The sequence below is a fragment of the Vulpes vulpes genome, chromosome 2, assembly GCF_048418805.1.
Source record: "Vulpes vulpes isolate BD-2025 chromosome 2, VulVul3, whole genome shotgun sequence".
NCBI classification, from domain to species: Eukaryota; Metazoa; Chordata; class Mammalia; order Carnivora; family Canidae; genus Vulpes; species Vulpes vulpes.
The window spans coordinates 161,153,536-161,179,503 of record NC_132781.1 but is presented as its reverse complement, the minus strand read 5'-3'; the positions used below and the strand labels follow the sequence as shown (position 1 = coordinate 161,179,503).

Sequence of the window (25,968 nt, the reverse complement as noted above, 5' to 3'; positions counted from 1 at the left end):
TGTGTGTGTCTCATGAATAAATAAAATATTTTTTTTTAAAAAGGAATTACAGTTTAGTTGGGGAAACAGACGTCAAACAAATAAGCACAAATATATAATTGCAAACAAGTTTTATGAAGGAATGATGCTAAGTAAGGAGAGAGTGGAGGGGCAGCACCCCACGGTGGTGGTGGTGGTGGTGGTGGTGGTGGGGAGGAGGAACAGTCGGTGCAAAGGCGGGGCCATTCTTTAGGGCACATGAGCTGCACTATTCTAGAGGGCACCACTCACATTCATCTTCTTACCTCACTGTTCCCTTTCTGCTTTTCTTCCTCCCACATCTATTTAACCTGGTGCATCCCATATGGGATTGCACAACCCAACAGAAGGGCTTGAGGAGGCCAATGCATGATGTGATTTGGGTTTTTGAAAGATCATCCTGAAAGCTGAAAATGAATTAAGTAGGGCAAATGCAGGAGCAGAGAGACGTTGGAAGACTACCACAGTGGTCCAGGTGAAACAATGTGGCTCAGACTAGGGGTGGGGATGGGAGCAGCAGTCGAGATGGAAAGAAGCAAACAGATTCAAGGTAAGTGATTAGGTGTTTGGAAGGGCTGGTGGGTGGCTGACGGATGGGTGAATGAAATGCTTCTCTCTTTCTTCCCTGTTACAAAGTTTCTCTTTGAGGCCCTAAATGTGCCCGGTGTTTAATCTCACCAAACCTTAATTCATCCTGATAGCAGCGGAGGGTGGGAAACTAACCCAGGAGGTATGGGAAGGAGCCAGATTTGGATCAGGAGCGATGGACTCCAAAGTCGGGGCTCTTCCCAACATGCCTTGTGGTCTCTGAGAACTCTAGGAAATGGAGTTCTGGGCCTGGCCGGCTGAGCTGGGCATCACGGCCTCTTCCTGGAAGCCACTGAGGTCCTAGTGGTGGGCCAAGGTGATGCGCTTGCACTTCCATGGCTCCAGGAAGGCCGTGGCTTAGAAGGACATGAAGATGCTGAAGAACACAGTCACCAGATAGTCAGAAACGTAGCCCAACTGCAAGGGAGGGAGAGAGGACATACTGTGTGGCCATCCCTGCTTTCCCTGCAGCCAGGTCCAGGTGTCCCAAACACCTACCCATTCCCTTGCTCTTGTCCCTGGCTCACCTTGCCATGGGGCAGATCTTGGAAATATTCCACATGGCACAGTGTTGCTGAGAGGGCATATGAGGAATACACCCTCATGGCCTAGATCTTTTCCCTATAAGCAAAAGGAGCTCATCCTGGAAAGGTCTATTCTCAACCAGCCAGCTAATCCTGCCCACCCAGCCCATCTCCCTGCCCCCAGCTCCAGCTACTTATGGTGTGTTGGTGCCCAGGCAGATAAGGCCAGAGATAAAGACCAAGGTGCCCAGAAGTGCAGCAGCCAGGCAGCAGCCAGGCTGTGCAAAAGCCTAAAGAGGTTAAAGTCCATAAGCCACCATCTCTGCACTTGACCCCAGCTCCCAGTCCCCACCCCCAATGCCAGACTCATCTAGCCAGAGTAGATGGCCACCTTCTCCCCAAGGTACTCTCATACAAGGTACAGGGCTTGGTACCTGTGCTAGCATCTCCAGCAGGTCCAGTATGAATACCGCAATCAGTGAGGGTCGGGGTCTGGGCGGTTCCAAGGGGCCCTAGGCAGATGAAAGGAGGGAGGGCTGCAGGGAAGTCCCAGAATTCCTTCCTGATGCCCCAGGAGCAGGAGAGAGCTGAGCCTGCGTCCTCTCCTCTTCATGCAGTGGGAAGGCTGCAGTGTAGACTCCCCGGCCAGCAACGGCAATGGCCATCTTCCCGCAGACTACCACCTGCCAGAGAGAATCCTGGCATCAGCTCCCCACTTAGGTCCCAGCTCCACCCTCCCAGGCAATTGTCTCGCCACCCCTGCCTCAGCGTGTTGAAGTAGGAGTCCTAGTAATCCCTGCCCAGGAATCGGTGAGCAGAGCCTGGGCAGGAGCCCTCTGCCCAGTGCCAGACCTAACACAGCGGGACTGCAGAGTCTCGTCTCAGGCTGGGGACCGAGGGCGGCGACCTTCCGGTTGCTATGGCCAGAGAGCCCATCTCCCCACAAAGCTCAGCCTGCGCTGGGGTGTTCCAGCGGGTGAGCGTCCGAGGGGGACAGAGGAGGTGGGAATGGGGCACCGCGGGCCGCTAGGACACGGACTGCCCCCAGACCTAAAGTGGTGCCTCCCCGCGGAGCCTGGGAACACAGCGCCCGGCCCCTGCGCTGAAGGCCCCGCCGCCTCCCGCGGCTCACAGGGAGCTAGGAGCGGGGAGCTAGGAGCTGGTGCCGGGAGCTGGGAGCGGAGAGCGGGGTGCGGGGAGCCCGGAGCGAGGAGCTGGGAGCGGGAATCGAGGAGCTGCGGGCTGTGCGCCGGGGAAAGCCCGGGCCCCTTGGCCATGGGTTGCTGCAGTCAAACCCGCCCAGGCACCGCAGCTGCTCCAACGAGCGGTCCGAGGCCAGGTGGGGTCAGGCCTGGGGGCCCAGAGCAGGGTCACCCACACCTGGCAACACTCCGCACCCCCGGCGACCCCTCCCGGGCCCTCCACGTGGAACCAGGTGCGCTCAGCTTGGCGAAGCCCATGGCGTGGGGAGGGGCAGGCCCGTGCTCCCGGGGCCAGGGTCTCCCAGTGGGCCCGAGTCCCTTGCCTTGCGACCCCGGCTGGGGGTGACAGGTCCCGCTGCACGAGGGTCCTTTCCGCCTTCAAAAGTGCTTTGGGGGCTCCCTGGGTGGCTCAGGGGATGCCTGGGTGGCTCAGTGGTTTAGCACCTGCCTTTGGCCTAGGGCGTGATCCTGGAGTCCTAGGATGGAGTCCCACGTCAGGCTCTCTGCATGGAGCCTGCTTCTCCCTCTGCCTGTGTGTGGCTCTGCCTATATTTCTCTCTGTGTGTGTGTGTCTCTCATGAATAAATAAACAAAATCTTTAAAAAAAAAAAAAGCCCAAAAGCACTTTGACGTGCGTTTTCTCTTTTGAAGTTCAAACGAGGAAGGGAACTAGCACCCCACATATGAACGTGGAGAGACTCCGAGTGGGCTGCGACCTCAAGCTGTGGCTGCTGTGTCCACTGTACGGGCCACCTCCATGGTGCCAGGCCCTGGGCCGAGCGCTGGACACACTTTGTCCACTTAAGCATCCCAGCCCTTCTCCGGGGGTGACCCTACGGTAGAGCCCATTTTACAGATGAGGTGCGAAGTCGCTCCCGCAGGTCGCAGAGCTCGTTGGGGGATGGAGCTGGCGCCGCGCAGCCCAGGGTGCTGGTTCTTCCCGCTGGACTCCACGGCCTCCGCGGGGGTCACAGCAGCTCCTCCTGCAGGAGCTCAAGACTGTCCCACCGCGGGGCCGGGGCCAGTTAGGACCGTCTGCATCATCACCTCCCTCCTGGGCGGGGAGCAGGGGACTGGGCTTATCGGTCCCCCTGAAGCTGAAATTCAAGGAAATAGTTGCGCTGCCACAAGAGGGACTGGGTGAAGTTCCAGGTGGAACTGCCCGTTGCAAGAAATAGACCAGATGCCTGGGATTTAGGGGAGAGGGGATTTAAGGGAGGGACCGTGGGGCGGCTACTCCAGCCTCGTGATGTGGGGCAAGAGTCCTGTCTGGCCCAGGTCTCACCCAGGTGGGTCTTCCTGCGCAGAAAAGGTTGCCCCGGGAGTCTGAGGCATAAATGCTGATGCGGGAGCACCGACACGGTCGTGGTCCCGGTGCCCGTTCTGGGTGCCATCGCCGTCCAGGGTGCCCCAGGACCGGAGTGAGGGGGTGGGGCTCCGGGTGCTCTTGCAGGTGCCAGGAGCTCCTCCATTCCCCGCCCAGCTGGGCTGCCCCTCCCTCTGCCCATCAGCCGCCCACCCCCGGGGGAATATGCAGGGCAACTGCCACCTCGCTGTCCTCCCATCTGCGACCCGACCGGTCTCCCTCCTCTCCAGCCGCTCTCAGCCCAACAAGGGCCACCTCTACCGGGAAGGCAAGGACGAAGGCAATAGCCAGCGTTTACTGTGCCCTTCACTTGCTGCCTCCTGCGGCGCTGAACATTCTACACACATTTACTTACAACTCAAAAGAAGAAAGGGGGTGTTGCTCTTGTCTTCATTTTACAGACGAACACACAGGAATTAAAGTGAATGGTCCGAGGTTCTAGCTCTCCTTCACCTTCCTCCTGCCCCCCCCCTCAATCATCCTTGCTCCTGGGATCCACCCCCACTTTCTAGAATAGAGTTGAACACCAGCCTCCCCCACCCCCACTGTCCCAGGCTCTAGGTCGGAGGTCACAGGGAGGGAAGAACCTCCACCGCCCCCCCTGCAACCCTTCACTCTCCACCCCCAGCTTGGCCCTCTGGGGATTGGACTCCAAACAGCTCCAACTGGTCCTGGCTCCTGAGCCTCCTGCCTCCATCTGGGCACTCCCCGCCACCCCCATCTCCAAGTCTGTGCCTGGTACACAGGGATCACAGTTGGCACCAGGCTGCTCGGGGGCTAGGAGATCCTCAGCAAGACAGGAAACTCTACCCCCACCCTGGCCTCAGCCAGAGCCCTGGAAGCCCACCCAGCTCCCCTTCCTTATCCTGGGGCCAGGTTTCTTGCCTGGGCTCCTCCCAGTTGCCCAGGAGGCCTGCCAGATTTGGCTGGCGGCAGGGAAGAACCTTTCACTGACCAGCTCTGCGTGGCCTGGGAAGGGCAGTGGGAGGAGGAAAAGGGAAGGAGAGGGAGGAAGGAGGTGCCAGCTCTGCATTCCCCTCCTATGGGCAGCCCCAGGCTTCTCAGCTGGAAAAGCAGGGAGAACCTGGAAAGGGCCTGTGAGAGGCTGGACCCCCACCCCACCCCCACCCCAGACAGCATTAGGGGATGAGAGGGAGGGATGGTTCAAGGGAGGGGAGTGCCAAGGGCCGAGAGCCTCGGGGCTGTTTCAAGGCTCTGCAACCTTGGGCAAACACCTGTCCCCCTCTGGACCTCAGCTTCTCTATCTTAGTCTGTTTGGGCTGCTATAACAAATACCACAGACTGGGTGGCTTATAAACAACAGAGATTTGTTTCTTGCGGCTCTGAAGGCAGGAAGTCTACGATCAAGGTGCCAGCAGGGTCCTTGAGGACCTGGCTTACAGCCTGCACTTTCTGTGTCTTCATTGGGTAGACCGGCTACAGAGCTCTGGGGGGTCTCTTTCATAAAAGAACTAATCCCATGCTTGAAGCTCCGTCCTCAAGAGCTAATCACCTCCCAAAGGCCCCTAATACCAGGGCATTAGGGATTCAGATTTCAAAGGATAAATTTGGGGGGGGGGTGGACACAAGTCGGTCCAAGGCACTCCCCTGTAGGGAAGGGGGTGGGACTCCTTGAGAGCCTGTTTGGGGAAGGAAGCGGGGCTGCTAAGTCCTGACTCAGGGAAGATCAGGAGCAGGGCTGGGCCATAGCACAACTCACCCCCACCCTCACCTCAGGAGAAGATGGTCCCTTCTCCTACGGGCCTCCCTTGTGACACTTCACTGAAGCAGCCTCTGACTCCAAGTCCTGAGAGGGGAGCTTTATCTGGAACCCAGACCCTGTCCCTGGACAACACACCAGGACTTGCTGCATAATTTGTGGTGTCCACAGTTCCAAGATGGCAACTGCAGAGCATTAAACCAGGTGGGAAGGCCCCTCTGAGTGTGGGACCCTGGGGACTGCCCACGTGGCAAGCCCACGAAGCTGGCCTGAATCCACACATGTGTGTCTACACACTCCTCTCACTCTCCCTGTGACCCTGCCCAGAGAGCACCCTGCAGGCACGGCATGGCCACCAGGTGTTATAATGCTTCCTTCCTCCCTCGGCTTCCCAGTTCTACACTGCCTTGGAGGCCCCTGGACAAGCAGCCTACTAAGTACTGAAGTGGCAAAGGGGCAGGTCTTGCAGGGGCTGAGAACATGCTGCTGCGATGGCAGGTGGCTGGGCTCCAAGTCCCACCACCCTTCCCACCTTGTCCTTACACAGGCAAACACAGGGTTTGTTCACCTCCTGGTTTGGGGTGAAGGAGGGTGGCAGGGTGAGTCCCTGACTGAAGCTGGGCTAACCAGGAGAAAACTGGCCTGCTGGTGCAGAGCTGGTGCCCAAGAAGGATGCAGAAGGACACAGAAGCTTCCTTTCTGGGGGAGCTTCAAGCCCAGAGATAACCAGCTGGACGTGGGGTAGCCGGTGCTGACAACACAAATAATCTATAGCTACGGGGTCACATTCAAGCACAGAGGCTACCTTCACTGGGTCTCACTCCCAAACTTTGCTGTCACCTGCTAGGGTAAGGTCTACTGGAGCTAAGAACAGAGAAGAACGGACTGAACCTCCTGCCCAGAAACAGAGCTGATGCCTCCAGTGGGAGGGTCTATGGCCCAGGAGCCGTAGCCAGTCTACCAGCTGTGCCTCTGAGAGGCATGGGTCCTGCCCACGAACATTCCTAGTCTGGGGTATGGGATGAGCTCAGGTCTCAGCTCTGAACCAGAGCTGGGGGGGTAAGAAGGTGCTCAAATCAGTCCTTTGGGCCCTGGAAGGGGTGACAAAACTTCAGGTGGAGCCCAGGGTGGCAGACGTGGTAAATGCCATGCAGGCAAACAGTGTGCCCAGGAGTGTGAGCCAGAGTGGGTATACAGGAACTTCCTGTGTGTGCCAGCAGGTGTGCGTACGTGTGAAGGGCAGCGTTTTAGAACAAGTGCCAGTATGTGATCATGCATGTTGAGTATGGGGTGTACAGAGCCCAGTGCTGCCTTCGCAAGAGAGGGCTCCAAGGGTCAGCTGGCTTTTGGGGCCACATGGCTGGCCCTTCCAGTTGGCTCAGACTCAGGCCAGGCCTCAGCCCACCATCAGGGGGTGTCCAAACGTATAAAGGCCCTCATCATCAGCACCCCGCCATACATCGGCCTGCATTCACCAGTGTCTCCAGCAGATGGGGCAGGGGTGAAGAAGAGTGGGCAAATTCACTCACTTTCCTACACCTGCCCTTGTGGCTTTCCACAGCGCAGAGCTGCCCAACTGGGCAACTCACTCCCTGACCCCACCTGGTTCAGCCCCTGGTCCTGCAAAGGGAGTTTTTGGATTCCCCAGGCTGGCAGGGTCGCTGTCCTAGCCTGGCACCTCCGTGATGGAGAAAGGTACTGCAGAGAGGGCTCACCTACTTAACACGGTGGTGGACTACATTTCCCGGCATGCCCTGCAGCTCCATGTAACCATGTGACTGTGTGTTGGCCAAGGAAGGTGGGCAGAAGGCACATGGCCAGAGGCCAGGTCCACGGAAACCTCCTAGGTGACCTTCCACTTGCACTCATTCAGAATCTGCAAACCCGGGAGCCTGTTTGCCCTGGGGTCAGCGTCTCTGCATGAGTTCACTCAGCAGAACCTCCAGACCCACCTTCACTTCCACCTGAAGTGAGACACAGCAAGAAAAAATTTTCAGTAGAGTTAAGCCACCGATATTTTGGGGTTTATCTGGTACAGCAGATGGTGTCACTCAACTAATACAGGCTCTTGATCGAAGGCCCGGCTGGGACAACCCTCTTCCCAGTCACCATCTCTGGGTACAGCAGCAAGGGAGTGGGTAACAGGCAGCTGGGGGAGAAGCTTGAGGCCAGTGGGCCCTGCCCCTATAGTTCCTCAGCTTCTGGAGCCTAGACCCCCCCCACACACCCAGGGCAGAGGGAGAAGGCCGGGGGGCACCCACGTGCCCTCAGCCGACTGGCCCACAGAGCCTTGTGCCCCCATCTCACTGCCATGAATTCTGCAAGGAAGGTGCTGCTGGGGCAGGAGGCTTCTCAGGGCACCATTCTCCTGACAGGCCCCTCTGGCCGGCCCTCAGGACGCCATCGATATTCCTGCCTCGGCCTTAGGACCTGGTTGCCGCCCTCTTCCTTAGGTCGCCTGAGAGTTGGGAGTAGGGATCAGCTGGGGGTGTTCTCAGAGGCGTTGGGGAGCAGGCCAGCCGCCACCTGGTCCTGGTGCCACAGCTGTTCCGCCAGGCCATTGAGCACGTGGGCAATGTCGGCCAGGCCAGCCCGCCCATCTAGCGTGCGCCCATCCGCCAGCCGCCGCCCTGGCACACTCTTCACCCGCAGGAGGGGCAGTTTCCAGGCCTGCCGGAAGGCTGTGAGGTCACGCTCCGGCACATCTGTGTGCATGTACTGGTCAAATCTGGAGGAGGGTCAAGGAGCCTGGCTGGGTGCCTCTGCTTACCGGCCGCCTTAGCCCTCCTCCCTGGGCTGGTGCAGGGGAGGCCCCTGCTGCCTTTAAGATAAAGTCCATGGGGGACGCCTGGTGGCTCAGCAGTTGAGCATCTGTCTTTGGCTTGGGGTGTGATCCTGGGGTTCCGGGATCGAGTCCCGCATCGGGCTCTGTCTGAGGAGCCTGCTTCTCCCTCTGCCTGTGTCTCTGCCTCCCTCATTGTCTCTCATGAATAAATAAAATCTTAAAAAAAAAAAAAAGATAAAGTCCATGGGACTAGGCCCCACAACTGGGCAGAGGCAGTGTCCCTGATACCCTTGCTCCATGCCTTGCCAGGTGTGGCCTCTGACTGTTCTAGGGGCCACCCAAAGGATACTTGGAGCCGATGACCATCCTGACAACACCAGGGGCCTCTCCTGCTACTCGGGCCAGCTGTCCAGGGAGGTCTTCAAAGGAGGCGCGGTCGGTGAAGGAGAAGAGGAAGAGGAAAGCATCTGTTTTCTCCTTGCAAGCCTGGGGATGGAGAGGCTGATGTGAGGCTTGTAACCTGAGGCCCTGAGAAGTCTCAGCTCACTCCTCCCTCCACAGGCCCAGAGCAGGGAGTGACTATCCCAGGGCAGAGCCCGGGTGAGGACCCAGTCCCCCCTGCCAGCTCAGAGCTCACCCACATGGGGCAGCACCCTTGGCCCATGCCCAAATCTGGCTCCTGCAGAGCAGGCAACAGGCAACTAGCTCCTCCCAGACCCTCCCAGGCCCACCTGCCTGCTCACCGGCAGCATGTGATCGAACTTTTTGAGTGCAGACTCCCCACAGTCCCAGAACTCAAAGCGGAACATGACAACACGGTCGCTGACCTGCAGCTTGGCTGGCCAAAATACCACGGTGGTCTGGATGCCTGGGGAGGGTCAGCCATTCAGCATGGGGGAGGCAGAGTGGAGAGGGGTAGGTGGCCAGGAAGAAATAGGAAGAAGACATGTCCCTCATGGGTCACCAGCCTGACGAGGAAGATACAGTCGCTAACCTCAATCTGATGGAGAAACCGACTTGCCCTAGATGAGCCTCCAGTCGGCTGGGGAGATGCAGCCGTAGCCCTAGCCACGACAAAGCAGTTTCACTTGTACGCAGAGGGGGACCCAAAGGTACTGGATACTGGAAGATGTTGCAACCTGATGGCCAATGAGCATCCAGTGGAAGGAAAGAAGAAAGGAAGAGTAGAGCTCCTCGAGCACCTGTCTTGTGTCAGCTCAGTACTACCACTAGTACTTGGCGTTGGTACCATTATCTCTGTTGAACAGTGTAGGCTCAGAGAAGTGAAGTGACTTTTCAAGGTTGCAGACTAAATGGTGGGACAAGGGCCAGTCTTTCCTCCACCCCAGGGAAGCCCTCCATGGTTGGACTCACCAGTGGTCTCATGGTGTACCACGGGTACCTCTAGGCCAGCCAGCTTGGCCACCAGTGCCGTCTTGCCCACGCCACTCTTCCCAGACATGAAGATCTTGTAGCTGGCTGTGTCAATGGCCACGGGTGGGGGCAGCACTGGCCGTTCCAGCAGCCCTGGGCGAGAAGGAAACGGGGTGGGGTGGGGGTGTCAAGAGGTCAACCTGCACTTGCCCCATCAGACCCATCAACTCTTAAGAGACTTTCAGTGCCAGCCACCCATGGTTTTCTATACTCATTAGAGGCCTGGGACACAAGCAGGATCCCTGGATGAGCTCGGCTAAGAGCACTTGTGCTCTGTGAGCTGCACCAAGGCCCACTCCAGATAACACCAAATTACTTTTAAAGTTTGATGCATGCATGAGGCTGTTTTATTAATTTATTTTTTTTTAAAAAATTTTTATTTATTTATGATAGTCACACAGAGAGAGAGAGAGAGAGAGGCAGAGACACAGGCAGAGGGAGAAGCAGGCTCCATGCACTGGGAGCCCGATGTGGGACTCGATCCCAGGTCTCCAGGATCGCGCCCTGGGCCAAAGGCAGGCGCCAAACCGCTGCGCCACCCAGGGATCCCAATGAGGCTGTTTTAATTGATACTATTATCACACGTTCTAGATTTCCCACACGTAGAGGCAAGGTTTTTCATCAGTGTTTCCTCAATGGAGAAATATCGGCACACATATTCTCAATTACTATAAATAGACTTATTAGAATCAATAGATCAGATCTTTATGAATGCTTTTAATTTGAAAAAAAAAAAAAAGAGTCTAAATTAGGATACATCCACAGGGCCTAGGACCTGAAAGTCCTAAGTTGTGGGTTGCCCTCTCATTCTCTGTCTTAAACCTTTCTGGTGCTTTGTTTCTTCTGGCTGGAGCTGAGCTCTCACAGCAGATGCCAGGCCCCTCTGCTGACCTGTCAGCCCAACCCTGGGTTGGCTTCATCCTGGGAAATACGAATGTCTTGTCTTAGAGACAGCAGGATATAGGTGAGGCTTACCTCTATTTAGCAGGCTGGGTCTTGGAGAAGTCTGTAAGGGGTAGTGCTGAGGGTAAATGGGGGGGTCTGTTGTGTAATGTGCCCAGCAGAGGGCCTGGCACCGGGTGAGAACTCAATCAACAGCCTCTCTGGTGACAGTGGTTCTTGGCAGGGTTTGGGCTGTTTCCATGTTCCTGGCTCTGAAGATGGAATTAGCTCTAAGGCCTGCGGGGGGGGGGGGGGGGGGGGGGGGGGGGCGGGGGGGGGACAGGGGGGCGCGCCCAGGGATAGGGCTTCCAGGGGTCCCCAAGTGAAAAGCAGGCCCTCACTGCCCTACTTCTCTGCCCCCCCCCCCAGGAAACACCAGGTGACACTGTTGTCACCCGGGGGTGGGGGGTGACAGGCCACAGGCACTTACCGAACACCCGTCTGCGGTTCTTGCGCAGGATGCAGGCCAGGTACTCCTTGCCCTCGGCGCTCTCGTGCCAGTCTGGCACAATCACCGAGCCCGGGGCGGGTGGTCTGGCCATGGCTGGGCGCCCCACTGGGTGAGGAGGCGGCAGGAGGCTGAGTGGGGGATGGGGGAGGGTAACTGCCCGGAGCTGGACCTTGATCCCTCTCAACCTGCTCTCCGCCTCTCCCTTGGAGCCCCGGCTCCCTCCCGGCGGGCCCGGGGGGGGGGGGGTCGGTTATGGGGCCCCCACCCTTACCCCATCAGCGCCCTGGGCCCGAGCTCCGTCCACGGTCCTGGGGAGCTACACGATCCCCGTCTCCCTCTTACTACCCAGGAGGTGCAACCCCATAGTCTCTTCTCCCCCACATGCTGCTCCCCGGGGACACTCGCCGCCCTCCCCTCCCAGGTCATCTTGGGCCGTGGGGGCGGGGGTGTCCGCAGCCCTGTTTGCCCTCGGCCTCGATCCCGACCCCGGGGCCACCCAGCCCTCACCCTCAGCAGGTGCCGTGGGCGAACCGGCCCGGGCGGAGCGGGTCTCTTTAAGAGCGCGGCCCGCCAGGGCCACTTCCGCCCGGCTGGCGTCCGGCTTCGGAGCGCGCCGCCTGCCCGGCCGCCGGCCTTGGGGCGCATGCGCGGAGTCCGTTGTCAGGGAGACGGCGGAGGCGGGGCGGGCTCCTCTCCCTTCCGCCGCCACCGCCCCCGCCGCGCCGCGCCGCCCTGCACCCGCCTGCCCCTGCCTTCCCTCCAAACCCCGTTCCGGCCCCTCCCCCGGGAGCCTTCCTGCGTCTCAGCGCCGGCCGCCGCCTATGCCGGCGCCTCCTGGGGCTTGCTCGCGTACAGCAGCGCTGCGGCTGCGCCTGTGCCCTCCGCTCACCCTGCTCCGCCTGCTCCTGCTGCAGGACCAGGGCCCAGGGCCCAGGACAGACCCCGCTGCCTTCACGACTGGGGACACAGCAGCTCAGAGGGGTCAAGGACTTGCTCAAGCTCTTCAAAAGGAGTCAGAGGCCCACAGGATGGTATCGGGCAGTCATTCATTGTTTTTTATCATTTATTTATCTCCTTCGTTCAGCAAGTGATCACTGAGCACCTGCTAGGTGTTCCCCTGTTCCAGGCGCCGGCGCTCCAAAGACGGCCCCAAGGACTGGCCCCCTGGAGCTGACATTTCAGCACCGAGGTCGTGAGCCCCTTGTCCCCTGTTCCAGCCACCAGCACCCGCCTGTTAGCAGAAGGTGGGCACCTGTGAGTGGGACAGGATGCAGCTGGGTCCTTCCTGAGAGGCTATTACACTTGTCACCAGTATCTTCTTGGAGGAGGCTTCCCGCAGGACAAATCACTATTTTTTTTAAAGGAGTGATCTATAAATTAACCTTTATTGAAGGATAACTGAGTGCCAGACAGCGGGGGCTTTCCAGAGGGGACCTCATTAGGAAGGCTTGTTTTATTGCCCCTCTTCTCTTTAACAGATGAGGAAATTCGGAGACAACATAATTACCTGAGGTCACATCACACAGCTGGTCAGTGAGAAGAAAACTACACTTGAAACCTGGGGTTCCTGGGGTCTGAACACCTGTCCTGCCAGACTGGGTCTCCTGTTGTTGCTTTTTTTAAACTTTGCCCCCAGCGACTAGGAGGGCTCCTCTTAGTAGTGCTGAAAGCAGCCGGAGGCCTGAACCCACAGATCACTGAGGCCTGTTAAGTCCCAAGAGAGTAGAGGGGAAGCGGCAGGCGTGAGACTGGGCGCTTGCTCTCAACCTGCTTCCACCGCAGTCAGGCAGAATCACAACTGAATACCAGCCCTACGGGATCCTGCAGCTTGAAACCCTCGCCCACGCTCCCAGGTGCTCAGCGCCCTTTCCTGCCCTTCTTACCGCATCTGCAGGGGCAGGAGAGGCCACAGTGTGGAGCGCTCTCTCCGTGGACCAGGAGTGCCTCCGTGGCAGGGCTCCGATCTGACTTATCTGAGTTTCCAGACTTCACCGTTTAGCCCTGCCCTGTCTTGGCTCCCAGAGGGCTCAGGGAGAGCGTGAGGAAATGAAGCAACTCCGCAGAATGAGCTCGCCAGTTCACCTGGAGGCCAGATGTGAAATCTTCTTGGACAGAGAAGGAGGCTGCTGATCAGAGGAGCTAGTGGCCAGAGGTCTTTAGGGGAATCAGCCTTCACTGCCCTTGGGAGCCCATGGAGAGGACACTTCAGTGAGCATCAGGAGCCTGTTCAAACCTGGATTCTTGGGGTCCATCCACCAGGGATTCTGCTGCAGGGGCCAGATGGGTCTATAAGTTTGCACATGGGGCAAGAGCACTGGGCGGTTCAGAAGCTGGGTTCTGTGTGGGGCTGCTGGGGCTGCCAAAGCAGAATCCCACAGACTGGGTGGCTTGAGCAACAGAAATCTCGTTGCTCACAGTTCAGGCAGCTGAAGCCCGAAATCAAGTGCCAGCAGGGTTCTGGCTCCTGGTGAGGCCTTTCGTCCTGGCTTGCAGGCAGCCGCCTTCTCTTCACACTGGGGGCTAGAGCTTTAACATATGGATTTTGGTGGGGGTGGGGTGTAGAGGGGAGACACACAGTTCGGTCCATGACAGGTCCGCAGGTGGAAACACGGCTGCCGGGCAGGAGGCCACTCAGTGGTGAGAGCCCGGGAATGAGGTGATCAGAATTTCATTTTGGAGGATGCTCATGGGCCATTTTGGTCTAGTGAGTTCCACTTTTCTGTTCCTCCTCTGACCATTAAATTGAATGTTCCCCTAAGCAAGATGCTTCTCCTCTTAAGGCCTGAGGTGAAGCAGGTGGACCATCTGTCTAAGAGCCCTTCTGGTGTAAAACTTCCTGATTAATCCACTAATTTCTTCATGGTTTGGTCTTTCTCCATCTCCAAATTGTTGAGCACCTTCTGGACAAGGCTTCATAAGGTGTGGAGAGGATTTATCAAGGCAAGGAGGGACAGTCAACCTGCCTGGAGAAGTCCGCGGCCCAGGTGCGCAGGCACAACAGGCCTGAGGACCTCGGGCGCAGAGGTGGGTGGGCCGCCCAAGGAGGTACGTGGAGAAGGGGTGGTCAGATTTACGTTTCTCTTCTTTTGCCTGGACACTGCAGCTGTGTCCTGTAGGGTTTCCCAGCTTGCCTTCTGGAATGCCAGAGGCACCAGAGTAGCCTTTAGGCAACATCAATCCGGCAATGTTACAGCCATGCTTATAGTTTTCCAGTAGTTTCCACTGTGCTCAGAGTAAAATCCAAACCTCATAGCTTCAAGGCCTTCCGTGACTGGCCCATGACCACCTCTCGCTTTCACGGCCACTCTTCCCCTTGCCTACTACACTCCAGCGAAGCTGGCCTTCTGTTCCCACACAGGGCCACTGCACTGTGGTGCCCACTACCTGGTGCTCTCTGCATCTCCCCCACTAACTTCCTATGGGAGGAGCTGCTTCACCTGCAGAGGCCTTCCTCCTCCCCCACTGGATGACGTGCCCTTACCCCCTAGGCTCACTCCTTCATGTCGTCCTGCTCTGGATTCTGAAATTATACTTTTTAAAGATTTTTAAGTAAACTCCCCATCCAACATGGGGCTTGAACTTACTATCCTGAGAGCAAGAGTTGCATGCTCTACCAACTGAGTCAGCCAGGCACCTCTTGATTCTGAAATTTTAAATTTATTGGTCTCTCTCACCTAGAACACAAGCTCCGTGAGGATAAGGCCCTTTTTGTTCTCTTTACCCCCGTAATCAGTCTGCTCGACCTGCAGTAACCCAGTACCAGACTGGGTGGCTTACATAACACAAATGTGTTTTCTTAGTTCTGGAGGCTCAAAATGATAGATCGAGAGGTTGGTAGGGGCGGGAGGAAAGATCAGCTCCAGGCCTCTCTCTGTGGCTTGTGACCTCTCCTCTCGTCTTCACATTGCCTTCCCTCCGTGGGAGTCTGAATCCAAATTTGCTGCTCTTCCAAGGACGGACAGTCACACTGGATCAGGGCCCACCCTGATGGCCTCGCTTTAACTTAATTACCTCTGTAAAGGCCCTATCTCCAAATATGACATCATTCTGAGGTGCTGGGCATTAGGACTTAAGAATTGCTTTTTTGGTGGTGGTAGGGGTGATGGAGGGACACAGTTCGGCTCATAATAATCCCCACTAGCTAGTGTATGTCTGACACATAATAAAAGCTCAAGAGAAATGTGTTGGCTGACTGGCTGTGGCTGCAGCGTAGGGAATGGCCTGAAGAGGCTGCGCCTGGAAGGAGCGGTTAGGAAGCTGGGCAAACCACCTGGGCCTGAGTGGGTGAAGACAAGTACTTGTCGAGTATGTACGAGCACTCCCTGTGCCAGGCCAGACGCTGGAAAGACCACTGTGGAGCAGACTGAGATCGTATCACCGGGCAACTGCACTTAGAAGCAGGGCGGTAGGGTAAAGAGGAAGGACGGAATAAAACGTCCAGATCCTGTTTAAATACAAGATTCAGGGCTGGAGCTGCCAAATCATCCCCAGGGAGTTTTTTTGAGCCTGGGATGTGCTGCGCTTGGCAGCAAGGCTGGTGTCCTTGACCTGGACAGCCTCACGCATCACTTCCCTGCTCACAACTCTCTAACAGCCTCCCCTGCACCTAGTCAGGCCCACCCTCCCTCCCCGTGGCCTACAAGGCCCACCTGCACCCTCTGCTTTCACTCACATACTCTAGACACACAGGCCTTGCCTCTGCTCCTTGAATTTGTCAAGTTCATGCCTGCCTCAGGGCCTTTGTTTCTGCTGTTCTCTCTGCGTGGCTGCCCTTACATTCAGGTCTCAGCTGAATGTCACCTCCTCAGAAAGGCCTTCTCTGATGAGCCCGAGCCCATCACACTTTGTCACGCCCCATTGTTAGTTTTCTCATGGTCTTTATTTGGAATGATGTTGCTAAGTTTTGTTTTTTGTTGTTGTTGTTGTTGCTCAGCTCTTTACACATTTGTCCCTTCTCCCTCACTGCCCCCCTGAAATATAAACTCCACAGAGTGAGTCTGGCACACAGCAGCAGTACATGCTCGCTTACTGCAGGAGTGGGAGCTGGCCTCCTCCTCCCTTGATCCAGTCAGCCACTGGGGACTGGGTTTTCTCCCTATACATTAAGTGTCCTCTTGGGGTCGCCCTCACCTGGGTCTGGACCCCAATCCTGCCTGCCTTTCATCCTCCTCGCCAATTCATCCTCTAGTTCCGCCCTGTGCATTTGGGTCACACTGATCTTCTCACGGTCGTATCTGGAAGGGCTGGTTCCACCTGGTTCCACTCGAATTACCTCTACTGGAATACTCTTCTCTTCCCTTGGCAGCAGCCACAGCACCCCTAGGTGCTGGGATTCCCTAGCACTTTATCTGATTTCTCTCCTAACTGGAGTAAGTACAAGCTTTTACCTTTATCAAAATAGAGCCGTTTCCTGACTTGATTTAATCTGGCTCCTGCCATTTTTTAAAAGATTGATTGATTTGAGAGAGAGAGAGAGAGAGAGAGAGGCAGAGACACAGGAGGAGGGAGAAGCAGGCTCCATGCCGGGAGCCCGACGTGGGACTTGATCCCGGGATCACGCCCTGGGCCAAAGGCAGGCGCTAAACCACTGAGCCACCCAGGGATCCCCCTGGCTCCTGCCATTTTAATTCACTAATTTCCCAGTAAACTTAAAGTCAGCGGACTTCTCATTCTCTACAATTTAAAAATCTCCTCAAGGTTGTTTCTTTTGGTCTCCTGCTCCTCTAGCCCTGGAGTGTAGGTGTGTAGGAGGGGCTACCCCAATGGCAGGGAAATGTGTCTGGGGGTGGGGGCACCCACTCCTTGGGCATCCTCTGTTCTGGGCCTTGGGAGGGGCCTCACGTTCTCTTCCTTAATTTTGCCATGGCGCCATCTGTCCTGGCTTCTCCTCCCACTATGGATTCTGGTCATAAGCTTCTTTACCTGCTACATCTGAAGGGGTGACTCTGGTCATCAAATCCATATGGGTGGCTCTGTCCTGCCCTCAGCCCCTAAATACCAGCTCTTCTGGATAAGCCAGACCTCCCAGGGCCCCTCTGCACCTTTCCTGGACCACGGGGAGTCAGTCTTCCCAGGGTGAGGCCTGGAATCCCCCAGAAAGACATTATTCTCATCTGTCCCTTGCCTCAGTTTAGCGGGGTGACGCTGGGGCAAGGAGAAACCCATGTCTTAGCTCTCTCTGGCTTCCAAACAATTCTCCTGCTCTTGACTGGCTATGTTGGTTACAGACACTTCTCTACCTCCTCCGTAGCTTTGGAGTCTGATACCTTGGACTGTCTGTGGCTTTTGAAGCTCAGGATGTGTCACCTTTGTGCAGCCTAATGGGATACCTCCCTGGCTTGTGACGAGGCTGTCCCAGTGTGAGGGGCAGTACCTGTCGGGGCTCTCTGGGCCTTGCTGACAAGGGAGCAGGAACTGCCTTCCTCCTCCCAGGTTTCTGCCTGGTAAGGCCTGGCCCCCGCCCCCCGCCTCTTCCCTGCAGTGGGTGGGCAGACAGGTTCCCTGGTGGGTAACGCACACTCTGCCAGACCTCTTAAGCATTTACTTAGAACATCAGCTCAGCTTTGTGTGTGGTGACAGGGCCTGGGCTCAGAGCCCAGCCTGGTGGGGAAAACACTGGCTTTCCCACAGCTGGGGGCTGGGGCAGAGAGGGCAGGGGGGCAGCCAGGGGGTGGTGCTCAGAAATGTGGCAGAGGCTGGGGATGGGGTCCTACCCAGGCCTTACAACAGAGGCAGGGGAGGAAGGGGCATTTTACTCCTCCGGCCCATCCAGTTTCCCCGCTGAGGCCAGGCTGGGAGTGCCTGGGATGCAAACCTTTCACAGGGTGCCTCCGCGTGGTCTTTTGGGGGAAGCACACCTACTCCACAGATGAACAGTTACTGCTGGATCTAGACGAATTGCTAACTTGTGAGGCTAGGAGCATCACGCCATGTTAGTGATAAAACGGAGGTTCAGACGGGATCTGAGGGCTCCTACGTGGCCTTTTCAGCTCTTGAGTTGTGGGATGACTTGTCTTAGCCCAAAGTGACAGAACTGGCTTTTGAACCAAGGTCTTTTCTGGTTGAAAGCCAGCCCATGTCCCTGTCCTGCAGCCTCTCTAGGAAGCCCTTTCTGAGTTGAAAGAACATGGAGGGAACCCTTAGTCCCAATCCTTGACCTGATGCATACATCAGCTGTTACCCCTCCCCTGTAAGTTACCAGTCTCTGCTTGAACGCTTCCAGCAATGGTGGAATCATGACCTCGCAGACCATCTGCAAGAGCTCTGGACTGCTGTCGGCAGTGGTATATTGTAGGGGAAGGTGGGAAGGCAGAGAAGCAATGAACACTGGTCCCCTGTGGCAGCACTACAAGCAGACCAGTCTGCAAGACTCTGAGGTGATGCCTCCTGTCTTGCGGGACATGAGGGTGCTCAAAGGCTGGCCTTTCGAGGGTCCCCAGATGAGGGTGACGGGAGGCAAAGCCTTGGGCTGTGGGACTGGCTGAGGGTAGTGACATGTGCAAGGCCTTGGTCTCCTGATCTGAATCCGTGATTCCTGCACTGCCTACCCACAGAGCCAGCTGGGGAAGAACAGCAAAGGCCTGGGAAGGAGAAGGGCAGTGTGGAGCTGCCCTTCCCCTGGCTAGGTCCTGTGATTTAAAACTAAATGGGCACAGGCCTCTGGTCCATAATACCCAGGGGAGTGGCCAGGGAGTCTTGTGCAGTGGATGCCACCACCTGCCAGGCCTGGGGGAGTCATGGATCTTCTCTGAGCTGTGTTCTCCCCAAACCGGCACATTCCCTCTTCTCTGCTTCCGCACCCCTTCTGACCTGAGGCTGATCATGTTGCTGTCTTCATGTTCAGGTCATCTCCGGAGCAGAAGCCTGCTCATCAGTGATTAGGAGCATGGCCTGTGGTAGGGACAGACTGTGTTAGGATGCTGTCTGAGAGGCCCACAGGCTGAGCTATCCCGAAGGCTGGGCATGTGGGGCCTTCCTCAGGCACTGATGTTTGCCTCCTTCCCCAGGACCACCGAGCACCCCTAGCATTCCACCCACCAAACACTGCCTCCTCTACAACATCCCTACACTGCCCAGGCAATGCCTGAATTCCCCCAACAGTGCCAAACTGGTTCTAGTTCTTCCCAGCAATACAGAAATATTTCCCCTATTGCTCCTACCCACTGGACCTTGTTCAGCCCAACAGACCCACAATGAGTAAGTACAACCCTTCTACAAGGGCAACTGTGAAAGAATACAAAACAGTCAGTCATTCTACCTCTTGCCAATTCAATAGAGGCCAGCACCAAGGGCCCTTCCTCGGGCCACACTCTAATTCGCTGTGTCTCAAAGTACAGGAAACAGAATGAGAGCTGCAGGGTCACACACCTGAGCAGGGGACAAGTCACTACATAGTATGCACTGAATGAAAGGAACATAATGGTACTTGGCCCATGGTTAGAAGAAACTGGCACACACTCAGCAAGTGGCTTCGGCACTGGAGCAGCCCCCTACCCTTGTGAAGCCCGTCTCCTTCCAGGCACCCTCGCAGCGGGGAAGACTCATGTCATCAGTCCCCAGCTAACATTTCCAGATCAGGAACCCACTACGTGTGCCCTTGAATCTAGGCAGAAGAATACCTGATGTGCCAGAGGCAGAATTCAACTAGCAAACCAAGGAATTAAAGTCCAAAAGGGAGATTAAACAATGAAACAATTCTGACCTGATTTATGGCAGCAGCTGCTACTTACTTCTCTCGAGAGGCAAAAGCCTCAGAGGTTCTCACGGTGACATCTAAAAGATGACCCAGACAACCATAGACACGCATAATCCTTTGCAGGGACATGCTTGTAACAATTTACACAATGAGCCCAGCCCTCTCCTTCATGATCCTGTATTTTCTTCCAGGGTTCATTATAAATAATAGCCACCCCCTACTGAGCACTTACCCTGTGCCAGGCACCGTGCTAGTGCTTTCATATACAACTTTAATTAACCCTCATGATCCTTTTAAGATAGAAACAACTGTATCTACAGACTACGAAACTTGTATTCAAGGTTAAGCAGTTAGTAGGGGAAGGCAGGATTAGAATACAAGTTTCTAAGGCTTCAGGCCTATGTTTCTAACCGCCATTTGCTGTGCTAATTCAAGATCCTGGGGCCTTGTGTCCTCCTCTTTGCTTAGGAGGCCAGCGATGATGTGGTGGTTGTCCTGGCCCCTGGGCTCCTGCTCCAAGCTCATCACGTCTCTGGGGTCTCCACCAAAGGGCAGTACCTGAGGCTCTGAAATACCAAATCCTTCAAGCATGACGGGGAGTTTTTAATTAAATGACACTATCCCCAGGGAAGGGCAACTCCCTACCTCTACCCCAAAACACAACCCCCCTAAAGGAGGAGGGCAAGTTTTCCAACTACTTTGCTTCCAGCTTCAATCTCCAACCTCAACTGCTCCCCATTATGGTTGTTTCTTTCTTCTTTTCTACTAATGAAACAGTTAAGACAATTCTGTCCATTTCGTTTTATTTGTTAAATTGCTAAAAAGTCATCAGGGAAAACCTTAACAAAAAATGAAATTGACAGATTTAAATATCAATGAAGTCCACTTTTCATTCCTACACTGTTATGTGCCTAAAATGACCATCTCAGGGTAAGCCACCTGGGACCCCTGAGTTATGGGAAACATCACTCACAGCACCAGCTTTGCCAGGGCACGATGGGTGTGCGCTGACATGAACCCTGGTTGGTGGGAAGGGAGCAGAGCGAGGAAAGAGAGCAAGGGTGGAGCCAAGATAAGGGTTGCTCTCCTATGACAATAAACACAGTGAGAGGGAGCCACTTACTGGTGACCATGCAGAACATGCCTTCTGCAGTTGGTGGGGAGGCTGCATGGGACGCAGGCCTCCAAGTTCGGCTTCCTTGCCCCAGGGTGTGTTCAGGTCCTCCCCACTGACTTATGCGCTGGTAAGAAAGCACAGACAACGCAAAGCAGAGCACATCACCATGCCAGGATCACCACAAGGACAAGGACAGACAGACAAACCCACAGGAACATCACTTTTAAGGGGAAGCAAAGAAGCAAAGCAGAAGGAAACCCAGAATGATAAAGTTAAATGAAGTATCCCTCTGTTCTCCATCAGCTGGTGGCTTTCTGTTCTCCAAAGTCAAGACTTGTCAAGTTGGTTTTCTTTTGTTGTCCTCTTCGTCTTTTCTTTATTTAAGAGAGTTCCAACACAGTTCCTGGGATAGTTCGTGGTTTTAGCTCTTGATGTAAAACTCAAACATTAAAATCAGATCAATCCGCAGAGGGTGGGAGGAGAGGATGCCCAGTATTACAACTAAATTTAAGCTTGTATCAACACCTAATTCTTGCTGTTAAAATACATAATTGTGTGTGTGTGTGTGTGTGGGGGGGTGAAAGGATGTTTGTGCAGCCCACCACCCATGTTTACAAGAGTAGAAATATGAATGAAAATACAGAACCCTCTCTGCTGCCCAGCCTGTAAAGTGAGAAAATGGAAGCTCTGTCCAAGAGAGAAGGAAGACACCAAGACTGTCACATGAGGTCAATGAGGCGGCCGGTGACGTCATAGGACATGGGGCTCTCAAAGGCACACTTGCAGGAATGGAAGGGGTTAAAGCTTCAAGTAGAAACAAAATGTATTTTAAATACTTAAATACTGACAGATATTTTCTAATTTAGGTGCTCCTGAAGGATAAAGAAATTGTCTCATTTTTCTCAGTGAATTAAGACAAAATTGGCATCATGTCAAAACCAGAGTTGTGGTTAATCTGACCTGACTTGAAGCATCCATGGTGCTGTGGAAATGCTCTCCGCAGGCGGGACACCTAAAGTTCCCCTACATGTGTGGCTTCATTAGGGCCTGAGAACATAACCACCTTGACTGCGTGGAGTCGCTCTCCTAAGGTATCTGCCCACAGTGCCCAGGACCATCATGACCAACACCACCAGGTGCAGATGAGGCAGATTTTTCTTAAGGAGCTGTAAACAGTCTGGTTCTGAGTGGTCTGGGTAATACTGGAGGCCATCATCACCTCTGCCTGCCTGTTTGGGGAAAATAGAGGGAATCCACAAGCTAACAGCTGGCTTAGGGAGGCCACAAGACAAAGGGAATGGTCACAAAGTTGAGATTCTGAACTTTCAGGCTTCCAAATACTTTATATTTAAATAGGAACGGAGTTTGGGGATGCTGTCCATGCACAAACGCAATGTCATAAACAATGTTCAGCAACAGCAAAAATGTAATACCTAATCTTACAGGCTAGCTTTCTCTTGTGAATAAGGACCCCACATGATCTAACAGTCTTTGCCAGAGGAGGACCAGCAACAGCCCCAGAGCAAGGTGTCTAGCAAGCCGAGTGCTGAGCCAGGAGTAGGTGGACACCACAGTAAATAGGCACATGGTAGTTTTGTCATCTAAGGGAGCACATGGAACAGTTTCTGGAACACAGACCTCTCCCTATGAGCTGGCCCTTCCCTGGGCTTGGCACCAGGGGGGCTTTCCCACCAAGACCACATTGTAAAAGCTAATGGCTAGGGGAAAGAATTCAACATGATGTAATAGGAGAAAACACACTTTATCAGACAGACTGCTAAGTGCTGGCCTAAAGCCAGGACTCAGGGCCAGCTGTAGCAGTCTTGCGCTTGGGAAATGCTAACAAGAAAAAAGCGGGGCGTGAAAGATGGGAAATGCAATGTTTTGAAATTCAAATCCTAAGGGCAAAGTAAAAATCTACTTGCCACTAATGAGAAATCACCAAAAATCCACATTTAAATGGTGCCATTTGACTTAACTAATCTCTTACGTCCAGGCCATGGTTTAGAGACTGATAATTTGTAACTTCTTATATCTAGCAAAGAAATGCTCTAGTTTGTTGCACTGTATCTCAGAAATGGCATAACATAAAAACCCAACCCTTATTTGGGGCACATGTGAACGAGACTGTCACAAAGGAGGGACTGCTCCCAAGGTCAGTCTTGCATCAAAGAGGGTAAGCACAGGACACTCAACCCAATCACTAGTCAATAGCCTGACAGAAAAACACATGTCACAACAGGGGCAGAAATCACTTCTAGAAGGAGCTATTACTGGGTTTCCCTTCCAGGACCAATTTCCTCATTGTATAAATATGGATGGGTATGCCCAATGTGCTTTGGAAGTAAAAAGAAGCCCACAAGGAAAAACCAGTATTTTCTGCCGCTTAATGGATTTCTCATGATACTGGCATCTTGGAATTCTCTACTAGGCCCCTAAGTGATACCAGAGAAAGGGTCCCAGAAATATCTCTAGGAGATTTCCTTGGGCACCTTAGCTTTGTAAAAGAAAGTGAGAAAGCTGATAGGGCTTTAAAAAAAAAAAAAAAAAAGGGAAAAAGCAGCTTCTGCGGATCAAGTTTTAAGGGAACAAATGCGGTTTTTGGCAACTTGCAATCAAATACGATTGTCAGAAAATTCCAAAATCAGACACCAATATGTTTTCTGAGACACAGAGGGAGCATGCTAAAGACCAGTGGACACCAGGTAGACAGGCATCTCTGCATAAACACTGTCTCATGGTGATCCCAGCACACACACGTGGAACAGAGTTCCTGGTTGGGCAAATTTCCTCAGTCACAAGGGTAGAGCGGGGCCTGGCAGAGGGCATGATCACAAAAAAAAGTTTGCACAGGTCCTCTCTGGTTTTAAAAGGAAGGGAGGAACAGTTCTCTACAGGTTCCTTTCACCCCACCAACTCCTGGAGCTCATGGATCGAAAGCCTCCACGTGGGCACCTTACACACGCTTTCTTACTCTCACTCCAAGAAGGCCACATAAAGATTTATGGGGGCTCTTCAGTTGCTTCAGGTAAGTTCTGACATTAGTTTGTTCCCTAAATTCTTGGTCTAGTTACCAGCAAAGTAGAAAAAGGCAGCACAGCCTCTGCTAAAACACAGCAACAAATTTATCTGAACCAGGACGGAGACCTCTCCCTCTTTGTAAACAGAGTTGGCTATATAATATATATTTATATATTTATATATAATTTTTTTTCTTAATGGAGATTTGATCCCAGCCTGGAGTGAGTGAGGTTGGGAATTGGGGTTTTGGTTTATGGTAGTAATTCTGTCCTTTGTTTTCCCAATTCTCAGTCCAAATGCTTGCACGCTGGAAAATTAAAAGCCACAGAAAGGGAAGGGGGTTTAGAACACATTATCTCTTTGCTCGCACAAAGTACAAGGCGTTTGTTTTTGGATAGTACTTCACATTCTGTTTCTTGTCCATGAGTCCTCCGAATATGATGAGTTCACCCCTGCCTTGGACCACTGTATGCAGGCTGGTTTCAGGAGGTCCGACCACAGAACTGCTATTAAATACTTTCCATTTGACCCGCCCCTTCTCCTTGGTGTCTTTAATGTCTAGCACATACATCTGCATGGGCTTGCAGTTCATACTCTGGTACAAAGGTTTGCCAACATTTAGGGACTGTGGAGGGTGGTGGCCCAGGCGGCGGGCAATGGGAGGTAAGGAATGTCCATCTCCTTGGGCAGGCCCGGGACGGGGAACGGGCACTGTTTCTCCACTGCTCAGGTTCTGGCTCCCAGGAGAGCCTGGGGAAGACCCCAGAGGAGGGCTTAGTGCTGCGGAGGCTGAGGGGCCTTTGGATGACATTGCTTTGATGGCTTCTAGGCTCCGACGCAGGGCACCTGGGGAGACAGCTCCTGCAAGGGCACTGGCCACGTGTGGTGGGGTGTGCACACCATTCGTCTGTTCAGGAGGGTGTCTCATGCTTCCCCCAACTGTCCTGTTGTCCACACCATCCATATGATTGCTACTCGAAGCGGGTTTCAGATCCCAATTCAGATCTATTGATCCTAACCTCAAATCTTTCTGATCTGGTAGTGACCCTCGCCGGGAGGCCAAAGAAAGTCCCATTTTGAGGTCATATCCTTCAGTGGTAGATGGAGTGCTAGGAGATACGGCTTGCACAGGGCTGTCCAAGGAAGAGCCACCTATAGCTGCTGTTCCTGGAGACAAATTGCCACCATTGAGGATGGGAGAGCCATCTCCTCTGGCTGGGGAAAGGCTCCCTTCCCGGGAACTTGAGGGGGTCTGCCTTTGGGCTCTGGGCCTCAGTGTTCCCCAGCGGCCATTAACACAAGGAGCTTCATCCATACTCCTTACTGGAGACTGAGAGCGGTACTCTCGGGTTTCAGGAACCAGGGCTGGAGGGGTGGCGCTGATAGGTGAGGGGCGGGAGTTCAAACTGGGGCTGAGTGGGGCTCTCCCACTAGGTGCCTGGCTGAAGACCACCACACACTGCCCCACCTGAAAGATAAAACACCTGTTCAGTTCTGATCATTCATTTAAGTATCAAACATTTTATTATGAGTACCTGGGCAGGCCAGGCATTTTGTAGGTACCAGAGATACAGAGATGAAGATAATGTGGCTACATTATTCTAGGCTAGCAGGGGACACAGGCATGGGAACAATCTATGGCTGAAGCATGACAAGTACTATCATCAGAAGCATGTCTGCAGGATAGGAGTGGGGTGGAGGGAGGAATTAGTTCTTGTTTGGGGACCCTGAAGAAAGGTCACAAAGAGATGCTTAAAGCTGGCACTTACAGGGGGCGCCCGGCTGGCTCAGTCAGTGGAGCGTGTGACTTGATCTCGGGGTCAGGAATTCAAGCCCCACATTCATCATAAAGATTACATAAATAAATAAACTTGGGGCGCCTGGGTGGCTTAGTCATCTAAGCATCTGCCTTCAATTCAGGTCATGATCCTGGGGTCCTGGGATCAAGCACTGCATCGGGTTCCCTGCTCAGCAGGGAGTCTGCTTCTCCTTTTACCCCTTCCCCCCCACAATTCATGCTCATACATGCATGTGTTCTCTCTCAAATAAATAAATAAATCTTTAAAATAAACTTTAAAAAAAAAAAAAAAGGATCAGTGGGGCTC

At 54.3% G+C, this 25,968-nt stretch overlaps 2 protein-coding genes across 7 annotated transcripts in view; both read right to left on the bottom strand.

Annotated features, from left to right (window-relative positions):
• Positions 1–567: 567 nt before the first annotated feature.
• On the bottom strand, positions 568–11,730 carry CPLANE2 (ciliogenesis and planar polarity effector complex subunit 2). Of its 3 annotated transcripts, none has more exons than XM_072751102.1 (6): positions 11,538–11,730; positions 11,010–11,158; positions 9,578–9,730; positions 8,947–9,071; positions 8,553–8,689; positions 4,075–8,146 (listed from the first exon to the last, which is right to left on the bottom strand). In XM_072751102.1, exons 2-6 carry the CDS (start codon positions 11,119–11,121, stop codon positions 7,897–7,899), a joined length of 777 nt encoding a protein of 258 aa, XP_072607203.1. In that variant the 5' UTR covers positions 11,122–11,158; positions 11,538–11,730; the 3' UTR covers positions 4,075–7,896. The 3 variants fall into 3 exon arrangements, with proteins under 3 accessions (XP_072607204.1, XP_072607203.1, XP_072607202.1); XM_072751101.1 differs by lacking the exon at positions 11,538–11,730 and adding an exon at positions 11,302–11,515; XM_072751103.1 differs by lacking the exons at positions 4,075–8,146; positions 8,553–8,689; positions 8,947–9,071; positions 11,538–11,730 and adding exons at positions 568–982; positions 1,565–1,642; positions 11,302–11,526.
• An 8,781-nt stretch (positions 11,731–20,511) lies between these two features.
• Positions 20,512–25,968, bottom strand: part of FBXO42 (F-box protein 42) — a 104,694-nt gene continuing 99,237 nt past the window's right edge. For all 4 annotated transcript variants that reach the window (XM_026011991.2, XM_072751100.1, XM_026011992.2 and 1 more), the window contains one exon: positions 20,512–25,331. In XM_026011991.2, coding sequence (XP_025867776.1) covers positions 24,216–25,331 — 1,116 coding nt within the window. In that variant the 3' untranslated portion in view covers positions 20,512–24,215. The remainder of the gene's footprint in view (positions 25,332–25,968) is intronic.

What these genes read in the sequence shown, in the direction of transcription:
- CPLANE2 (XM_072751101.1), bottom strand. Translation starts at nt 11,456, where the DNA reads ATGACCTGGGAGGGGAGGGCGGCGAGTGTCCCCGGGGAGCAGCATGTG. An exon ending in GGGCCCAGGGCGCTGATGGG is followed by an intron (nt 11,159 to 11,301) that starts GTAAGGGTGGGG and finishes TCCCCCACTCAG; the next exon opens with CCTCCTGCCGCCTCCTCACC. An exon ending in AGGATGGTCATCGGCTCCAA is followed by an intron (nt 8,147 to 8,552) that starts GTATCCTTTGGG and finishes ACCCTCCTCCAG; the next exon opens with ATTTGACCAGTACATGCACA.